Source organism: Amphiura filiformis, chromosome 4 (assembly GCF_039555335.1).
Source record: "Amphiura filiformis chromosome 4, Afil_fr2py, whole genome shotgun sequence".
Taxonomy (NCBI): Eukaryota; Metazoa; Echinodermata; class Ophiuroidea; order Amphilepidida; family Amphiuridae; genus Amphiura; species Amphiura filiformis.
In genome coordinates this window covers 21,916,542-21,938,126 of record NC_092631.1, presented here as the reverse complement: position 1 = coordinate 21,938,126, position 21,585 = coordinate 21,916,542, and the positions used below count along the sequence as shown (strand labels likewise).

General features: G+C 36.8%; 1 protein-coding gene across 1 annotated transcript in view; it reads right to left on the bottom strand.

The window, feature by feature from the left end:
- Window positions 1-21,585, bottom strand: part of LOC140150696 (E3 ubiquitin-protein ligase RNF213-like) — a 70,433-nt gene that overhangs the window by 31,354 nt on the left and 17,494 nt on the right. Inside the window, exons 18-37 of the mRNA XM_072172779.1 lie at window positions 21,110-21,396; window positions 19,913-20,140; window positions 18,432-18,578; window positions 17,870-18,053; window positions 17,481-17,716; window positions 16,996-17,078; window positions 16,132-16,265; window positions 15,938-16,030; window positions 15,700-15,804; window positions 15,332-15,430; window positions 14,893-15,003; window positions 13,684-13,803; window positions 8,100-8,272; window positions 7,063-7,285; window positions 6,268-6,438; window positions 5,003-5,166; window positions 3,878-4,006; window positions 3,614-3,779; window positions 2,576-2,649; window positions 1-151 (exon numbers count right to left, since the gene is read on the bottom strand). Of these exons, the coding sequence (XP_072028880.1) occupies window positions 1-151; window positions 2,576-2,649; window positions 3,614-3,779; window positions 3,878-4,006; window positions 5,003-5,166; window positions 6,268-6,438; window positions 7,063-7,285; window positions 8,100-8,272; window positions 13,684-13,803; window positions 14,893-15,003; window positions 15,332-15,430; window positions 15,700-15,804; window positions 15,938-16,030; window positions 16,132-16,265; window positions 16,996-17,078; window positions 17,481-17,716; window positions 17,870-18,053; window positions 18,432-18,578; window positions 19,913-20,140; window positions 21,110-21,396 (3,078 nt within the window). The remainder of the gene's footprint in view (window positions 152-2,575; window positions 2,650-3,613; window positions 3,780-3,877; window positions 4,007-5,002; window positions 5,167-6,267; window positions 6,439-7,062; window positions 7,286-8,099; window positions 8,273-13,683; window positions 13,804-14,892; window positions 15,004-15,331; window positions 15,431-15,699; window positions 15,805-15,937; window positions 16,031-16,131; window positions 16,266-16,995; window positions 17,079-17,480; window positions 17,717-17,869; window positions 18,054-18,431; window positions 18,579-19,912; window positions 20,141-21,109; window positions 21,397-21,585) is intronic.

Here is a 21,585-nt window from a genome sequence, read left to right as displayed (position 1 = left end):
TTGTGTGTACTCCTGGTCATTTGGGAAGCTGCTGCCGAAAATAACTTCAGGCCGTTTCTCTGCAAACTGTTTTTCCACAATCGGCAGAGCCGCAAAGTTTTCGGTCAAAACCAACAAGTAGCGACTAACGTTGAGACCACCACGTGTATCGCTGTTAATTAGAATAATTTACATGTATGTAGTTATAGCATAATCATTATTATTATCATGGCCATGGGTAATGATATAGTTGCGACCATTGCAACTCTGGTTAAAATGAACCAGAACTAAAGCTAATTTTGTGCTTAAACTTTAATAGTCATTGCCATTAGCATCTATTAGTTAAAGCTGTTACTCATCTATAATCATTGGCAAAATTAATGAGCCTTATGCATCCTTGGTATTTGCTTAACTGTATCAAGTTGTGACAACTGTCTAACTTTACATTACCGACTGATTTCGATTTTGCCTATATAACTCTACATCTGCAACAAACATTTGGACAAAACTAGAAGAATTGGACAAGGTATTTGGTCACATACGGAAAAAATAAAAATAAAATACATTCTATGTTCAACCTGTATTGTATGTGCAAGTCACGTCATTGTACTGTTTAATGTGTGGAAGAAGCATTAACAGAAAACTCGGTTAATCATAAAGCTCCTGGAGCACTAACCTTAACCTTTGTGCTCCTAGAGCACTAAACATAACTCTTGTGTTATACCCGCATGCAGAGCATGCAGGGTATATTCCCATCCTGTGGTTTCTTCTCCTCCTCTTCCTTCTCCTCCTCCTCGTTTTCCTTCCATCAAACACATCATTCTGCCAAGGCTAGCGCTAAAACTACAAGGGCCATAGGGCCCATATGTGGTACACTTATGGGCCCTACCCCGTAGATGTGCCTTTTGCCCATCTCGGCCCCAGAGGTCAAAGGTCACGAGCCCCAGGGGTCGAAAGGTAAAAACACAAATCATGCCGTTTCTCATCAGATGAAGCAGCCTCAGGGCCCTGAGTTGGAACACTGATAGCCCCATGGGTACTCTATAAATACAAGTATATATGAGCCCCATATGTTATATATTATGGGCCCCAGGGCCCAAACGCTAAAAAATACCACGGGCCGGCTACAAGGGCACTAGGGCTCATATGTGGCACATGTATGAGCCCTACATTGTAGATGTGCCTTTTTCCCATTTTGGCCCTAGATGTTCAAGGCTAGGGGCCCCAGAGGCCCAAATGTTAAAACAAAGGGCCTGCCGTTTCTCAGCAAATAAAGTAGCTACAGAGTTCAGATTTGGTACACTAATAGGTCTTCAGCATTATATTGTTATATATTTATATGAGCCCCATTTGTCACACAATATGGGCCCAAGGCCCCAAACGCTAAAACATAGGGCCGTTACTCAGTAAATAAAGCAGCTGCAATGCCCAGCTTAAGTCAACTGATAGAACTAGAGAATTATACTTCAACATACGTACATGAGCCTCATAAGACAAATATTATGGGCCCCGAGGCCCCAAATGGTAAAACAAAGGGCCGGCCGTTTCTCATCAAATAAAGCAGCTTTAGGGCTCAGAGTTTGTACACAGATTGCACCTGAGAATTACATTGGTATATGTACAAATGAGCCCCATATGTCACATAATATGGCCCCTGGGGCCCAAACGCTAAAAAATACCACGGGCCGGCCGTTACTCAGTAAATAAAGAAGCTACAGTGCCCAGCTTAAGTCTACTGATAGCACTAGAGAATTATACTTCAACATATGTACATGGCCTCATAAGTCATATATTATGGGCCCCAGGGCCCCAAATGTTAAAACAAAAGACCGGCCGTTTCTCATCAAATAAAGCAGCTTCCGGGCTCAGATTTTGTACACAGATAGCACCTGAGAATTATATTGTTACTAACACCCACACACCCCACACACGTAGGACTAAACAGACAGATCCGTATTATAATATAATAATTGGAAATACCAGCGTGAAGCGTTAAGGCTGTTCCAGTTAAATTACATACCCATTGGCTGTTCCATTTAATTTACATACTCCCTCTGAAATGACCCCAAAATTGGCTGTTCCGTTTAATTTACATACTCCATCTGAAATGGCTGCTCCATTTAATTTACATACGCCCTCTGGAATAGTTTTCCCCTAATCATATTACATAGCCTCTCTGTGAATAAGAGAGACTGACAACAGAAACCTATGGAGAGTAAGATAGACGACTCCCCTGTGAGGGGACTTCTTACAATTTCTTTATTTTAAATGCTACGAGAGTGCAACCTACATTAAATTAAAGCTTGTGACTTAGACTTTCACTTTTTACACATTTTTCGCCCAATTGGGCGACTTTTTACAATTTCTTTAGTTTAAGTCCTCAGCAAATAAGAACTGTAAGTTTGGGTACACCGACAACATGCGGGTATAGCCGTATGTGTGCACAAATATAAGGCCCTCTAGTTGTTCTTGTGATCCTTGCAGGAGCACAGTGTGTTATAGTGCTCCAGGAGTACTATCGTTGCTGTGCTCTAGGAGCACCAAGCGTTGACGATGAGAAAGTATATTATTATTAAAATAAGCAAAACAGCCTTACTCAGACACCTGTGGAATTCCTTCCATACTTGCATTCAACAAGCCACCCTGGCTACAATCGGGATGGTCTTCCGCCTGTTGTAAAGTAACCAAAAAAATATGATTTATTATTTTTCAAGAGTACACTCAACTATTTTGACTTTGTAAGGTGAAGCAAGTTAATATATTGTAGTGTAAGAAATTTGAACTTCTCTGAATACATTTGGTGCTTTGATGTACCCTATTATATGTACAATTCCGTTTTAGTAAGCACGCTATCACCGCTCATTTGTTCCCGCCGTTTTTGTTCAGATTGCCCATTTCAGCCTGGCACTAAGGATTTTCAGGTTTTATCATGCGTTTTTAAGTTAAATCAAAGATCGGTCTTTTTAAGTTAAATCAAAGATCGGTCATGTTAAATTTAAAACTTACTAAGGGGTGGTGCAATAATTATGTGTACCCCAGGATGGTGAATTATAGGGGGGGCATAGATTTGTTGGCAGGCCAAAGGGGGGGGCAAGGATGTTTTGGCACGTCGAAAGGGGGGTCAAGCGATTTTTGGCAGGTCGAAAGGGGGGGCAAGCAATTTTGGCACAGGTATTTTGGGTACCGTTTCTATATTACGCCTTAAAAAGGCGTAGGAAAACGTTAGGAACACGTTCAAATATGCAAAATTTCCTGCTCGCTGCGCTCGCATTATATGATAAGACAATTTAAGGTTTTAAATTCGGGTTCCCCAAAATCTTGCATGTGTTAGGGGGGCAAAGATTTTTGTACGAAAACGTTCAAATATGCAAAATGTCCTGCTCGCTGCGCTCGCATTATATGATAAGACAATTTAAGGTTTTAAATTCGGGTTCCCCAAAATCTTGCATGTGTTAGGGGGTGGGCAAAGATTTTTTGGCACGTCAAAAGGGGGAAAAGGTTTTTGGCACGTCGAAAGGGGGGGAAGATTTTTGGCACGCCCAAGGGGGGCAAGCGATTTTTGGCAGACCATTTTGAGAATTCACCACCCGGGGGTACACATAATTATTGCACCACCCCTAAATTTAATACTTACATGTTTCAGCTCTACATTGTGGTCCTTTAAGCATTGTTGGAATATCTCATATGGTTTGATCTTTTCGTTGAAACCATCAAAGTTGCGCTTAATGCAATGTTCCATTTCTTGGGAAGTTGGACTGGTCTTGGACAGTTTTGCAAACCCGTAGACCATTTTAATCAAACTTTTAAAGAAAAAATGTCAATAGCAGTTAACAATATAGAACAAAAGAGAAAGCATTTTTTCGAATTATGCCTAAAACAACATTTACTTCAAAAGTACCTGTAGTAATCACGGAGTCCAAAGAATTCTCTAGACTGCTTCTCACAGACTATCTGGTAGCCTTGGGCCAAAGGTGGAATGAGATCTTGTATTTTCATCAAAACATCTTGATCAGTGCTGCAAATTCCCCTATAAAATTATATCAAATATTGTATTGTCATAATATTGTGTTCATGTCACTGAATGCTTTTTTTTTAAATGTTTAACCAAATCTCCTAAATCATATATCAGTGACGGTCATGTTATGTTTTGCCCTGTTATCATTGTTTATGAATTAATAAATATACCTGGTTCGTTTAAAGTACAAAAACCTCTTAATGAAATAAAATTAAAATATCTTTACATTTCCCGGTATCAGGGGCGGCCATTTTTGATCATTTCTTAACGTCACTACAGCCCAGGGAGCCTAAGTATCGATACAGCCGAGTGGGCAATGCTAGTTTTTCCTATGGAGGTTATCCACTTCTTCACTCATGTGTGACTTCTAACAAAAGGAGCTGTTTCCCGTAGTATTCGTCATTCAAACCAATTCAATGCATGACCTCGGAGTTACCTGCATGACTTTGGCGGGCTATTTTGAAACAGTCATGGTTGCACATGCATGTTGTTTCGCTGATTTGTCAATATCGCTTATCATACGACCTAAGGGCCCGCCCATCGTGTGCAATATGACGTCACTACAGCCCAAGTATCAAAACATAGCGACTTCCACTGATGACTTTAATTAATTCATTACACTAATTAGCCAAAGTGTTTGATTCTAACAATACCGTCAATGTAACTCAAAAGGCAAGTACTACAATATGTCCTTTTAAAAAATCGTTCGGCTTTTCCTTTGAGGATCACAAATTGCTGCATTGCATACGCAGCAAAATAGTTCACAGTGAAATAATCCTTACTGTTCAACCACCTGATAATTTTGGATTATTCGGAAATATACATTTTGTTAATTGGACTTTGCTTTTTCATTTGACACCCTGTTCGTGAAAATCGAACAAGAATTGACCAAGATATGCGCCTCCAAACCGTCAAACCCCTAAATCAAAAATTTGTTGAATAGCAAGGATGACTATATCTGACGAGTTTCCTTTTGTGCCTGGTGTATATATCTATAATAGCCGTTACCTTGCCGTTACTATGAGCTCTTCCTCAGTCGCATCCTCTCTCGATACCATAATACCGCGATTCATCTTTGCAGGATCAAGCGCCCAGTTGGATAATCCAATGAAACCGACTCTCTTGAATCTATTTTCTTCATCGACAACTGGCTCAAGTAGAGGATGTAGAGTCTGATACAGAAATTCAAATAGACCAATAAAAATAGTCGAGACGCGCAATGTCATGCTTCTCATGTTCGATCTTTTAAAATGAGTTTGGTCAATTTTGTTCAAACCTGATTTTTGGCATATTTGTAATGTTTACACACGTCCCAACTTACACCTAATTGGATTCAGACAAATTCGTTGTATATTAATAGGACAATAGATCAAGTGTGAATTGAAGTCATACTTATTATGACTTAAAAATCCCCATAGCACCACGGTAAGCGGTAAAAAAAAGAAGTGGTTTTTTTTTCATGTTACCTAATTAGTTTGGCTTAAAATGATCAGAAATGATAATAACATTATTTTTTTAAATGGCAAAGACTAACCAAACGAAAGCGTGTAAGTTCTTTGCAATAAACATACGAGCTGGAGTGCGTTTATATGAAAGGATGTGTTGAGGGCGTATACCGGGGGTGGTGTGGACTTGTACGCCTTGTGTATGTTTACCTAATCCTAATTCCAGAAAAATACAGCACTAATTTGTTGTTGTTTTTTGTTTTGTTTTTTATATTAAAAACTAGTATCAAGTTTTGCCAAATGAGACAGCTAAATCCTAATCCTTTAGGTCTAACTGGTAATGAAAGTCATGAAATGAAATTTTAATATTTGGTCAATTTTTGGAAATAAGGGCCAAAAAACATGCGTTTTTAGGGTGTTTTGCGTATGCTGTGACAATCAAGCCCAAAGACTCGTACAAAGACTTATTTCAAGTTATGCATTCTAACTTTTATGATACTCATTTTCTAATATTTTTCATAACCAATTATCGAGAATAACGTAAAAGAATAAAGATTTGATCTCACTTTTAGCTTAAAATTAAAAGTTCAAATACTTGTGCCAAGTCTTAGAATTCTGAGACTACAATTGTAAGAAAACATGCAAAATTGCCCAAATAGTAACATTTGACTGTCATGATTAGTTAGAACTAACTAAAGGATTAGGATTTAGCTATGTGTCATTTGAAAAAAACGGGACAATATTAATGCTAAAAAATTAGTGCGCTATTTTTCAGGAATAGGGAGTAGGGAAAGCCTTGTATATATTGATTGATATGAACTTTACTACCTTTAGGGGCAATTTTGGAGAATCTTCAGCTAATCCAACTTCATCAAGGACAACTACGGACACGAAGTTCTGGGTGATTTTCTTCTTTTGGAATTTAGTGCAACGTTCAAATGCGTGAAGAATATCAGCAGAAGTTGTCAATGGGCTGCACTGGCATGCTAGCATATGAACCTGTTTTAATGCAGTACAATTTATACGTATTAAATTGGTTGAGTAAAGAAACAACATTTCATTTATCAATAAAAAAGGAGCAACCAATCAATTGGCACTGTTATTTGATTTGATCATTTATTAACGTTTCTAACAAATCATTATATAATTTCCAATTCTAGACCATTAACAATACCAACAACTATCCCACATACACATATATTTTAGCTATAACAAATTTTTCATCTTTTTCTGCCTTTGTGGTAAACTGTATATTTATGTGCAAATTGAGGGCGCTATTTACATATATTTTAAATCTAATTAAGCCCAATAATATGAGTTATTCCTTTCATTTCATGATAAAAAGTAGTTTGAAAATTTCCTTGCCATATGTTACACATTTTTATGTTTTAATGCCATTATACACACGTCTATCCCTTGTAAAGATGAAAGAAAATTTAAGGTAAATAGCGCCATTAGTGTTCAACTTTACTTAAAAATGACCACAGTTTTACATGGCATCAAGCAACCGTGTTGGATGAACATCTCAGTTGTACATGATTTTGATGAAGATAGACTAAAAAAATATCTTCTAGTTGTAAGCTTTGCTGCGTACAAAATTGAACAAAAAAACACTGAACGTACCTGTTTTAGTGACCTGTACAGAGGCGACTTTGAATGGGCTCCCTGCATTGCCTTTGATACAATCGACTTTGCTAACGACTTTGAACTTCCTGGTTTTCCCACGAGGAACAATGGTATGCGTAATTCAATACATATCACCATCAAGAAAACGTTCTCCTTCAGAGCAGCATTTGGTGCAATATTTGGTCCCAAGTCTACATCTTTGAGAAATTCATCTTGGCAGCTGAAATAAGTCGATAAAACTTGGAAGTATAAGACATTTTAAAATTGCCTGTCTTGCTCTTTGTTCTCTTGGTACTCGAAACTATGCTCGAAATTAATGTTCAGTGTAGGTGGCAGTGGCGTAACCAGTGGGGGGTGGGGGGGGGCAAGCTGCCCTCCGGACACAAAAAAACTGGGAAGAAGAGCAAAACATTGGGAAGGGGAAAAGGGGAAGGAGAGAAAAGAGGAAAGAAAAAAGGGAAGGAGAAGAGAAAAAGGGGAAAAGAGGAAGAAGAGAAAGGGAAGAAGAAAAGAAAAAGAGGGAAGAAAAAGGGAAGGAGAAGAGAAAAGGGAAGGAGAAGAGAAAGGGAAAGAAAGAGGGAAGAAGATCTATACTACTTTCATTGTGAAATTTTGTACTCTGAACACTGGATTTTTAGCTTCTAATATGCCAAAAACCATAGGGCCCCTGGACCCCACCAGTGGCCCTATGGCGGGCCCCTGGACCCCACCCGTTTATCACTTCGCGGCAAGCCGCTCGCGATGCGCACATAAATAATACAACTTTTGGTCAAAAATTGGGAAATTTTTCGATCTTGCCCCCCCCCCCGGAAGGTCAGGTCTGGTTACGCCCCTGGTAGGTGGTTTATTAGCTCCAAAACAATGTCATTGCACGTTTCAAACCCATGAACTTGAGATATTTTACAATCTTTAGTTCTGCTCCGTACTATTTATAAAGCAAATTGTTGCTGTCACCATGGTTACGGTCAAAATGCTTTTAAACTGTTGCAGTATCATAACGATACAACACAAGAATAGAAAAACCCATGACTCACCTGCAGATCACATCAATAATTTGATCTGGACCGCCCAAGAGAACGCAAGGTGGTTTGAACATGGCTGCAATGTGTTTACGAAATTGTGCTCTTCCTTTTTGCAGGCGTGCATGATAACATACTCCAAGAGCCAACACTAATGCCCGTGTTAGCTTTGTCATCACCAATGCTTCCTGAATGGAGAAAACACAATTAGGATCATAGGGCCTGCACTTTGGCTCGTTTTTTTGCAGGTTTACATGGTCCAATAATCACATAATGACTGACATGTGGTAACAAAGGAAGCAGTCACTGCAATTTGATTATGTCCCATATGATTGGCCATTCAAGACACCCTGTGAATATACTATAGCGGCCTTTTCAAAATATAATACCTGTTTGCTTGACTGCATTGACAATACCCGGGAACAATACACACAGTATATGCATTGGACAAACTTTTTACAATAAGCATGATAAGTGATGATGTGACCTCCAGATTTATACATCGTTCGTCTCGCACACTGACAACATTTGATTGAATGGACTGTAGGCTACTGCGCCGTGACATGGAATAATTGATGGCCGTGATTACGGTGAAGGACACCGGTTCAAATCCTTTGTTTGGAGCCAATCGATAAAAGCATGCAGGGCCTCTATTCAGCATCGAAGTGGTTACGTAATTCTCTTGGTTACCGGATCACGCTATTTTTATATCCTTCGAGTACCATATACTTTGTGTGGTGATTGTTTCGATCGTAGTTCATTACTCTGGCGCGTGATCCCGTTGGCATAGTAACATTACGTAACTTCGATACTGAATACCCATGTACAGTTTATCCCTACATAACCTATGTCTTGAATACGCTGGCAAAGTTATGTAATAATCGGATTAATACTATATAGCAGTAGGTAAAAACTAGTTTTGAATAATCCGCGCTATAAAGTCCCATTCAGTGATCCCAGCGAAAGTGAAAAAAAATCAAATTGTTACGTTTATATAAATTTTTTAATGAAAAACAAATGGCAAAAAAACAAAACAGGAAAACGACAGTATTGACGAAGTTGTAGCCCCATTCAAATACATGTAGCTAATTTATATACTGTCAGTACCGGTATATAAATTACAGACTCACGTAAATGCATTATTTTTTGTCTTAGACACACGGCTTTCGGCTGAACCACTGCACTAGCAAGCTATGTTAGCACATCTATGACAATGACGAAAGGTACAAAATCAGCCATAGGCCTTTAGATAGCAGAAGACACCAAAGTGGTGTTTTATGACCTTTGACATTCTTTTGTGGCGAGTGACATGGTCTTTCAATTCACGCCAAGTGTCCTTGACAGGTTTGACTATGCTTCAGTGGTCATGAAAGAATTCAAAAGATAACCTCTGCCCCAATAATCCCAAGCAATTGTCTGAAACTGCTCCTCGGATCATAAGAACTCAGTCCTCAAATGATAGTCATAATAATGTCCAAAATATAAAAATTACTGACTATCATTGAAGACTGAGTTCCGCAATCTAGTATCCAAAATCTGAATTTTGATGATTTTTACGATCGCCGGGATGAAAAAAATCAAAAAATCACTGAATGGGCCTTTAATCCCTCCTCTCCTTACCCTGGCAATATAAATCAAAGAAAAATAAAGAAAAAAATAAATAAAACAAGAAAAGAAAAAAAAAGACAAAGAAAATTAACCAAATTAAGGGATCTCGATAGTATGTTCTGTGGGACATGAGAGCACATCAGACATATCGAATTGCATTCTGAATACGAAGAATGTCTTTCTGATATCAAATAAATTTCATTGTTTGAAATTCACGATATAATACAAATTTTATGACAAATTATTAAAATTTGATATTTTTCACATTTTTGATATATAACAGTCCTCGAAGTAAATATCATAAATCTAATGTTATATTCTTAAACAGTCCTTGGCATACCATACATGTATAGGCCTATGTATAGTAAATTTGTCTGATTTATCTGTTTTGTGCTGTTTAAGCAAATAGTTAAACATAATTTCCATAAAATGTAAGCTTTTACTGTCAGATATGTCCCCTTTTAATTTTGAGCAGAACAAGTGAGGTAAAGCAAAGAAAATTGGAATTTACTACTACTAGCGCCAATGAATGTTATACGATTGTAAAACGGTACGATCCTCTGGGTGTGGGTGGGGGTGTGGGGGTGTGTGTGTGTGTGTCCTGCACACGTATTTTTTTTCTGCAACTATAACGGGACGCAATACGATACCGGTATGTTATAAGAATCAAACTTACAAGAAAGATGGCTCTTGTCAAATCCTACAATTCTGTCAGAGAAATATGCATATTTGCATTAAATTTTTAATTAATTGACATAATTGATTAATTAATAAATATTTTATTTAATGATTTACCATAATTCCAAATATGTCAAACAATATGTCAAATGAAAGCTAATGAAATGCTTTATAAATTGGTCAGAGCGCATTTTGCAGAATGCATTTAGTACTTTAGTTACATGATTTTTGCTATACACGCATAAGAGCTGTACTTTTAAAATCCGCGCCTAATCAATAATAATAGTCTTTCACTCCATTGTCAAAGTACTGTGCTCCCTGTAGCATTATGGAGTGATCAGGTCCTAGAGTGTGATGGTTTTGTAGCAGATGACAGTGCTCATTCAAGCCTGTCAAGGTCAGTTAGTAGCCACTTGCTGAATGGATGGCCATTATCAACTATCAAAGAGATGCCTTGTGCAGCTGCCAATCACAGTAGAGGTTTGATAACATTTTGTTAAAAACCCAAATGTAATATAAGGACAATGCTGTGCATGTTGGTACTTAATTGTTTGGATTCTTACGTTGAAATTCCCTTGTATTAGTATTTTTATGTGTAGTGTATAGTGGTCATAAATTATATAGGCCTAGCTTTTAAATTTTGGGCATTTTTGCTCTGTTGCACTGTACCATTATGGAATTTGAGTAAATCAATTACCGACACAAGCAGGTATACAGTGTATTATTTTATTTTTATTTCGTATCTCAGGAGCACAGCTCACTTGGTAAGGCATCAGAATTTGGTACACTAGCGCTTCGAACTTTAAATCGGAAGGTGGTGAGTTCGAGCCTCATCACGGTCACATTAATTTTATAAATCAAATATTGTTCGAACTTTTCATATTTGTTTTTCTTTTATTGTTTCTTTTCTTTGTCTTTTTTTTTTTTCTTGTTTTATTTATTTTTTTCTTTTTTTTTCTTTGATTCATATTGCCAGTGTAAGGACATGAAGGAACTAACGACCTATTCAGTGATTTTTTTTCATCCGGACGATCGTAAAAATCATCAAAATTCAGATTTTGTACAAGACTGCGGAACTCAGTCTTCAATGATATAGTCAGTAATAATCTTTTGGTCATTATATGACTATCATCATTTGACGACTGAGTTCTTATGATACATCATCCGAAGAGCAGTTTCAGACAATTGCTTGGGATTGTTGGGGCAGTGGTTATCTTTTGAATTCTTTCATGACCACTGAAGCAGAGTTAAACCTGTCAAGGACACTCGGCGTGAATTGAACTGACCATGTCACTCGCCACAAAAGAATGTCAAAGGTCATAAAACATCAACTTGGTGTCTTCTGCTAGTGGTTCAGCCCTAAGCCGTGTAGGCCTATTTAAGACAAAAATAATGCATTTACGTGAATCTGTAATTTATATACTGACAGTATATATAAATTAGCTACATGTATTTGAATGGGGCTTCAACTTCGTCAATACTGCCGTTTTCTTGGGTTTTTTGCCAATTGTTTTCATTAAAATTTTTTTATAAAAGTAACAATTTGATTTTTTTTCACTTTCGCTGGGATCACTGAATGGGGCTTTGCAACGCGATATATTCAAAACTTGTATTCACCTACTGTTATAGCATTAATCCGATTATTACACAACCTCGCCAGCGTATTCAAGACATCCAATGCAAATAATCACCTAGATTAGGCTATTGACGTATCATACCGTAAATATGGCGGAATACTCAAATTCATTCAACAAAAGCATGATTACAAGCTATTGCAATCTACCGCGACAGCTCGTCTCACACACATAACAAATGCACTATACGATCAAATAGGTTGACGACAACGTTTGATTGAATGCACTGCATTGCGCCATGATTACGGTGAAGGACACCGGTTCAATTCCTTTGTATGGAGCCAATCAATAATTTCACGCACATCCTCTATTATTGCCCAATTATTTCCCGGGATGATTGCACACTGTAAAAGAGCTATTGTTATAATGTTTGATGAAATCGTGTTTAACTACCGTATTTTCTTAAGAACGGCACAATACAGATAAAGCAGGCAGATTTACTACATGTGGTACATGTATATACATATAGGGAATGTGTGTGAGTCGAGTATTACCTAATTATAATAGGGGCGTATCCAAAAATGAATTCACGCCCCTTTCAAATGTCGAGCCAAAGTGCAGGCCCTATGTGTGCAAGTAAAACTCTTGTATCTGACGTCACTTCTTTCAGAGACGGGTTATTTACGATTTCTTGCAATAATTGAAATTTCAGAATGCAGTGAAAACCAGCATGCCCTACGGTTAGTTATTGATACATACAAACCGTCTTAACCCTAGAACTACTGAGCCATATTTTGTAACACGGACTACGAAGAGGGGAGGGTTGTTGCGACCCTCCCCCTAAATTTTCAATTATAAACGTCATTTACCAAAATATTTGATACCAATGTATGGCTATGGGTCTCTCCTATCCAGTGATACCAAAATAAGTACAAACATTCCACACATAATATCGCTATGACGTCATAATGTGAGGGCGCCCATGAAAATTGAGAAATTCTGGCTATGTAAAAAAAAGTATAGGCAAAATTAATTTTCGGCTAAAAATTCTACAATAATGCTATTTTCACCAAATGTTCTCCTAAATATGAAAGGAAATGACTACTTTCACCTAAATAACAAGTAAAAAGTCAGTAGCTCTTGGAATTATTTCACAAAAGTGAAATGAAAATCATTAGCGCCTCACCAACCCCCTCCATGGTCATCTTTGATGGCCGGTCCTACCCCGGGTAAGGTGCTGGGGTAAAAAATGTATCACTAAAATGAGCGCAAAGGATGGATCTACAATTTGCTTAGATCGTTTGGGCGTAAAAGTTTTTTTACGACGGATAAAAAATCATGGGATGGTGCAACCCCTCCCTTCGTTGTTTTAGGGATCAAAATAATAGAAAAGCTTTTCTGAAGACATCATGTCAACAATGCTTAGAAAAGTTGCTTTTTAACTTGTACGGCGATAACTTTTCTCCGAGTGAAGGCACCAGGTGAGTACCTCGTTACGTTACCTCGCTAATCGGGCCGTAAAAAGTTTGATTGGCAGTGACGTCAGACGCAATATACCGAATAAAGAAATATGCAGTAAATATCGCTATAGGGCAGCACATTCGATTTTGAAAAGTGGCAACTCATAAGGTTGCGGCTCTAGAACCAATATTAATGGTTAATTTGAGATACTAGTTGCCACAACTTTCTCCATGCTTTCGTAACCTCGTAAAAATTATAGATTTTGTGAGTTATCTTACGGATGTATTGTCGCTAGTTGCACTGACAGACGTATTGTCTGAGCTCTCAAGCAAAGTATCACTGCTAGACATCAGCGTGGAAGATGAGTCAAAACTTTGTGGTGACTCTGTGGAGAAGTGCTACAAAAATGAAGAAACGTTTGTTGTACTTATCAATAAAATCATTGATATACGATGTTTTTAAATGAATTTGGTTAATATTTTCCAAACCCTGATTGTTTGACATATTTTAGTTTACACTTGCCCCAACCTAATGTTTGGTTAATGTCTTTAATGTGGACATTGTTTTTATTGCAACGTCATGATAATAAGTACATAAAAGTCATAGTATACATTTTCAGAAAGGAATTGTAGCAAGAAATCCAACTAGCATAGCAGAGTCCTTACAAAACAAGTAATTTTTGAGAAAAGCGATTTGAAGTTTGATTTTTCATACCAATTTTTGGTCCACAATAACAAACTTACCCTAAAATTCCAAATCAACAAACACGGCATATTCATGTTATAAAGACACAAAACTTATTCCTTTTTTTTAAATTTTAGAATATTTCTTCCTTTTATAAATATGGGTCAAAAAGGATCAAAATATGACTTTAAAAAATGTTCAATTTGACCAAATTTTGGATATTTTAAGGTATAACAATAAATAGAAGATCCTAATTCACAAATGTGAGCAAGTAGTAACTAGTTTTGTGTTTTTAGAACCAACATATGCCGTTTTATCGATTCGGAAATTTAAGGTATTATCAAGTTATGGTGGACGAAAAATAAAATTGGCATGGAAAATCAAATTTGGTACTTCTCTCAAATACGATGTCCAACATTTCCATTAGAGTGACTCTTCCTGCTACCTTATAAAGGCATTAAATTCTCCACATAGCTCACAGTTAGATGGCCAATATAGTACGCGGGGTTCTTTCATTTAAACCTGATTATATTTCGGCTAATAGTGACCAGAAACCATTTATAATATTTTTTACTAATATTATTACATAATTTTGGCAAGGAATATCGATTGAAAATACAAATTTGCTTAACAAATTAAGCTTAACAAATTGGGCTACTTTGTGGGAACAAAAAGCCTGAAATCATGCAATTACCTGAAATCTGGCATCCCTGTATTATGGCTGTATTGAAACAGTAAGCAAGTTAACTTTAATCTTTCTGTTAAGTTTATAAGTTTTATATACAATTTTGATATAAACATACATCGAAGTCAAATTGCAATGGGTCGGTAACCATGGTAACCGTCTCATCATTGGAGGTTGGGTTGGTATGTAGCGAACTTACAAAAACTCCCATTGGCTCAACTAAAGTATCCTGTAATTACAGAATAATGAATACGTCGATCAATTTCTCCGATATCATTATTGTTACGGTTTTTTATAGTACATCCCTCTTGCTTCGTATCATTAATAATAGCAATAAAAACACAATAAAATATTATATTATTATTATTATTATTTATTATTATTATTATTATTATTATTATTATTATTATTATTATTATTATTAGTGTTATTATTATTATTATTATTATTTATTTATGGATTTATCTATCTATTTTTAATATTAATTGATTATTAGATACCTTAATGTCTGCATGACAAATCAACTTGTTTAGACCTTTGTTTAATTAACAACTCACATGTTTTGAAGAGCGCCGGTCATCAGAAAGGTCATTCGCGACATCATGCAATCTTTGTGCTTCACTTCCCAAGCGGCCTCTTTGATGATGTTCCATTTCCTGAAAGGTATCAACATTTGCTTACATGCCTTACATGTCATTTGCTATGGGTAACACACTGTCTGACGGTTTTGCTAACACATCCATGTAGATAAATGCTACACAACAAGCAATAAAGTCGTAAATTAAAGACATTTATAAAGATGTTGAGTTCCCAATAGAGCATTACGTTAAAATTTTACCTTACCAAGTAAAAAAAAACATGTTGCATGTCCCTTATAGTACTCTTCCGACATACCAAAAATGTGTGCGAATAATAGGTTACTCACTTCTCCCATTGTCGAAATAAGATTATCATGGTTGAGAAACCACTCCATAATGTCCATGCAACGGGTCACATCTCGCAAACTAACAAAGCTGCATTCGCTCTGCAACTGCAATATAAGAAAGAAAGAAAATTGCCTGTGATGCTAGTGACACGATGAAACACAATTACTTTAAGTGACCACGTTTCAAAACTTCATTTTAAAAGTACATTTCCAACGTTATACTAAAATGAAACCAAACCTTCTCATTTTTCATGAATTCCTGCGCATTCGCCAATATGGATACCATGACACGTCGTTCGGACGGAGTGGTTGGGATTCTACCGGAAGCATTCTATAATAAAAGGAACAAGACAAAAAATAATTTCACAGGAATTTATTTCCTAAAGTATCCATGCAGAATACAAAGATAATTGTTTTTCTTTATTCACTTACGTAATCATCCACAAGTTGCTTGATATACTCCTTTTCGACAACCGCAGTGAGAGTGCCAAAATCCCAGACAAGTGGCCGGATACTTGGTGGTATCGGCTGCACACGATACACTAATTCCCGAAGTGGGATGGAGCCTGAAATAAAATAACACACCAACACACGAAAGAGAAGACAAAGAAGTTAGATATGGCCTCCTCACAACCAACTCCTCTTTACGTGATTGCACCACTTTATTGCAGATGCCACGGTATGGTTCAGCGTGATTTCCAGAGATATTCAGCAACATCGATGAATCTCTGTCATACTTATTATAAATCTAGAAATCCTTCCAAGAAGAAAACCATCACTAGTATCTTGAAGAAGTTGAAATTGAGGTGAACCACTGAAACACTTAAAACATTGTGCTATTCAGACCACCTCAGTATGCTGTGGGGATGGATGCAATCATGCTTTTGAATAAACTTTCAATGACTTAATGTTACACTAAATCACTGAATCCTACAAAACCTGTCTCGATCCCTTCAGATAGCAAAAACAGTCAACCCGTAGGGCGAATCGGGGCGTTAGAGTAATAGTGCCACATATGGTCAAAAAGTGACCGTCATAATTTGACCCAAACACACCATAGAATGTTATGTACAAATTTCGATGATCTCGAAGGTATATTCACATGGAGAGGCCGATAACAAGAGGCTGACAACAATTCACCCAGTGGCGTATGGGCTGCGACTCTCCCTTAACATGCTTGCGCGGAGGATGATCCAAAGGGTGAATTTATTTGGATCACCCTGTATATAATTTAGTTATAACTAATAAAATTATGCAAGAAAAGCAACAACAAGAAGATATAGCCTATATTCCTACCAAAGCGTTCTTTCGTTTTGTCAGCAGCAACACGATATCCTAGACCACTCTGTTTCATTTTATCGATCATTGCTTGCGGATGCCTATAGAAATATCAAGAGGACAATAGTAAAAATATTTAAAAAGACATGAAAACATAACCCCTAATTGTCTTAATTCTTCTTCGAGTAATTGCAATAAACTTTCATATCAAATACTATCTTTGAGAAGCAAAATATTACATCAGTGATTTATATTCCGGATTTTTTATGCAATTTGTCAATTTTCGTCACATTTTAGTCATTTTAAGGACAGTTACTCTTTGCCGTCACCATTTGTTTTCCGGAAAATGTTCTGGGGGAAGTTCCCCACCACCTAGCTTCCCCTGGCTACGCCCTTGAAGTTGTGCTGATATTGCACTGACGTCTAAAGGTGTATCAGAATAAACTTACATGTAATACAGGGTTGATTCGTTATTATTCAGTAAATTAGGGTATAACATGTACCTTCTGTAGGGATTACATGCCGCTATAATATTCAGGTAACCACCAGCAGTTTCGATTGGTCTACCTTGGATTCTTTCATCACACATGATCTCTTTGATCAAGCCGACAGCTTCAGTCGTATTGGCTTCGTCTAAAAATAACACTGTGTTAATTTTCTTCTCCTGATTTGACAATGCAATTTCTTCAGCTTTTTCGACTTCCTTGATGATGTCATCCATGGTTGTACCTCCATGTATCTGTATTAAGGTAAGCAAATATCTTGTTTCAAATACGCTCTCATAATAAATCCTGATAAGATATGTAAGTTGTATTTCAAAAACAACTACATTGTCAATCAAGGTTCTACAGATTGGACTGAAGTAATAAACGTCCTTTAGTATTACACGAACCTTCATCATGACGAGATTTTCAACCTTTGTCACTGACGTTCTTTGCACATTCATCGATGGGTTTTCTAACCTCGAAGCTGGGGTTTCCATTGAGCCTTTCTTTGCAAGTAGTTGGCACAAGTATTGTATCAACCTTGTTTTACCGCAACCTGTCTCTCCCATGATGACAACCGGTATTTTGCATCTGGAATATGAGAACAATTTTATCCAAGTGTTTCTTTACTCTTCCGATATACCCACCGGTAATCATTTGGGGGGAGGGCGCAATGGTGGCGCTAGATTGAAACACACTTACACACGTCAGTACATACTGACAAATTTCAGATAACTAAATCATAATGATTATTGATGGTGACGTTATCGACTTCTTTGCGGCGTTAAGCCGTTTTTGTCATGTTTGCTAAATGTTATAGGGGATAGTTTATAGTAAGCTGCGATTAGTCGGTATGCGGAAATCACAATGATATAATTGAACTTTTTTTGCTTAGAAAATATCAAAATATGACGTTTCTCTCAATGCTGGTTTATATGGTATGATGCTGGTCTTATACAACATTCTTACCGAAATCTCATGTAGATGGCCAACATTTTCATAACATTGTCTGCAGTTAATTTGTACGTTGTATCGGGATCTGCTATGGCGCTAGCTAGACCTTCAGGTGGTACAGCAATTCCTAGCACCCGATATAGTGCTAGTAACTTTTGGTTTCTGTACAAGAAAATAAATATAATTGTTTACTGAAAATGAAATGTTATAAAGTAGATCAGTAAATAGATGCATTTTGTAGGATTGTAGATTAAATAATTAAACATTTTGCTAGGCAAATCCAATAAAAAGTAACTCACTACTTTAGCTTTCGCCATCTGGGCTGATGGCTTGATCACAAGTGTCTTGGTCCACTGCTTTTCCCGCGAAACGGCTTGTTGACATTTCCCGGAAGTGATGTTGTTTTTGTTTTGAGCAGTGGATCGTATACGTGATCGAGAGAGACGACACCTTCGTCGCGGTTGATTGCTTTGTTTACGATCCACTGCTCAAAACAAAAACAAGTAGTGAGTTACTTTTTATTGGATTTGCCTAGCAAAATGTTTAATTATATAAAGTAGATAGTCAAGTAGGGATCCATTGAATCAATGGTTAAGGTTTTGTTTTTTACCATTTTGTTCTGTGTATGTTTGCAATCCTACCGCTCTTTTCGAAGACATTTTCCTTACATGGACAAGTGAACGAGTGGACTCAACATAATGTGAAATTTCTATAGAATTACAATCCAGGTCTCTATCCTTCTTCATTAATACTCTGTGGTGCAATGCAGGTAAACAGTTAAAAGGGCTCGTGATCCATCTTTGCACAGTTCTTCTTGTGAAACATGAGAGCACATTAGACACATCCGGTTGCTTCTTCTGAATACAAGGAATGTCCTTCCGATATCAAATAATTTGGATTTGTTTGAAATTCACGATATAATTATACACGTAATGCAATGTGTATGTAGCTGTAAGTCTTTACCTTTTCTATTGAAGATATACATGACCAAATTCATGTATATCTTCAATACGAAATATCAAAATTTTCATGGTCGGCTTTTCCTCCCAAAGTACATATCATTAAATTTATAAAGTTTATTTCGAGGACTGTTAAATATCAAAAATGTCAATTTTTTAATATTTTGACATAAAATTTGTATTTGCGGATTTTAAAAATTGTATTTGATATCAGAAGGACCTCGAATTTAGAATATAATGGTGTGTCTTATGTGCTCTAAGGTCCCACGAAAATGCAGTGCAAAGGTGGGTCACCGAGTCCTTAACAATCTAGTGCAGAGGACTAAATTCAAAAATAATCTAAAGCTATCGTCATGTAAATTAATCCTGTAAAATCACTACTTCTACATGCTCTACGACGAATAAGGTCATTGAACAGTGTAGCAAATCGCTCAAGCATATCGATAGGCCAGACCCTTGCCTATGTTGATAAACATTGATGTCAACTTATCTATGCTAATCAAGGGTCGCTAACAAGTGTAGAGATATATTATGTACCTTTCCAACTCATCAAAATCTATCGAGAGATTCACCAGGTTATCCTCCAGGGCTTGCAACAAGTACTGTAGTGATCCCCCATAACATGTGGCAAACAAGTCTTGATACTCAATATTTGGGTCTTGCTGTGCGTGTCTTGTAGGTATTAGCGTACCAGATTCATCCAATATGAATCCCATGAAGGTAAATGAATCGTGGTCGTCGTTGAAAAACAAATATGGGTGCAAGCTGAAAGAAATTCATTCCAACAATACGGAGCGATTGTGGTTTACATACATACATAGCACACCCCACACCACTAACACACAAAAGGGTCCGTAAGCTAAAAAAGCTAAAAGATTAAAAAAATATTAACAGGCTATGATAAAAAAAAATACGGCATATATACAATGGTGACATAACATGTGAAGTATAAAGTGTTATGAAAAACAAAATCAAAATTTACTACGGATAAAGGTGCGATTTGTCCTCAGTTTTAATACTCTTTATGTTTGGAGCATTTCTGATTGTGGCAAGAAGCTTATTCCGTAATTGTGCAGCAGCATTGGAGAAAGGTCTATCCTCAGCTCGTTTTCTAGATGATGGAAATTTCAAAGTGGCACAGGCCGCGATCTTATTTTAGGCACGCATCAATGTACTACATTTTTTAAAGTTTTGAATGTATGACAGTGTGGTTGATCAAGAAGTGGAGTAGTATCAGCAGTTCGTAGTTGTAGTTCGTTGTAGTCGTAGAGAGGATAATGACCCTCATAATTCAATGGGTGCCATCAGCCACACGCTTAACGTTTTGATGACATCCAAATCTTATGTATTTTAAAATGTACTTGCTTAACTTTGTATTAATACCTTGTTATATGAGATGAAAACAAATAAAATTGAATTGAATAAAACAATAAAAAAAATAAAACAAAGCAAAACCAATGAAATGCGATGCCAAAAACACAACAATGCTTTTCCAACAAGACAATAGAAATGGCGGAAAACACCTGCAGAGAGTAGTACAACTACCCATATCATGATATAGATGGACTGAGCGGTGCACCACATAATAGAGGGTATAAAGATAGATGATGCAAAATGCAAGTTTTATTCAACACATGTATAGACTTGCTAAGTGTTGTTATAAATACTAGTTGTAAGCACTGGTAAAACTCCAGTATGAAATGAAACAAAATTAGACAAATGGGTGACAAATACCTTTTTTCCCATCGACGTTTTAGCTGAAAGTGTTCAAGCTCTTTATCGAGAGAATCTTCGGAATCTGTATCTATCTCGGCATCACGTTTTGTTGTCAAAGATATGTCACCAAAATTCTCATTTGATGGACTGTTTTCCATATTTGCCACATAGGAGCTCAAAGATGGTAAACTCGACGCAGCTTTTGAGTCTACACTACCATGACTACTTGAACTCAACTTCTTTCTCCGTTCAGATTTTGATAATGGATTGATATCAGATATCGTCAAAGATGGGGTAGAAAAATCCTACATAAAAATAAATGTACATTTTTATCTAACAAGTATAAATTAGTATTCATATTTACTCATAATTACCACCTTGTACATAATATAATAATCAGAACTTCTACTACTACTACTACTACTACTACTACTACTACTACTACTACTACTACTACTACTACAACTACTACTACTACTACTACTACTACTACT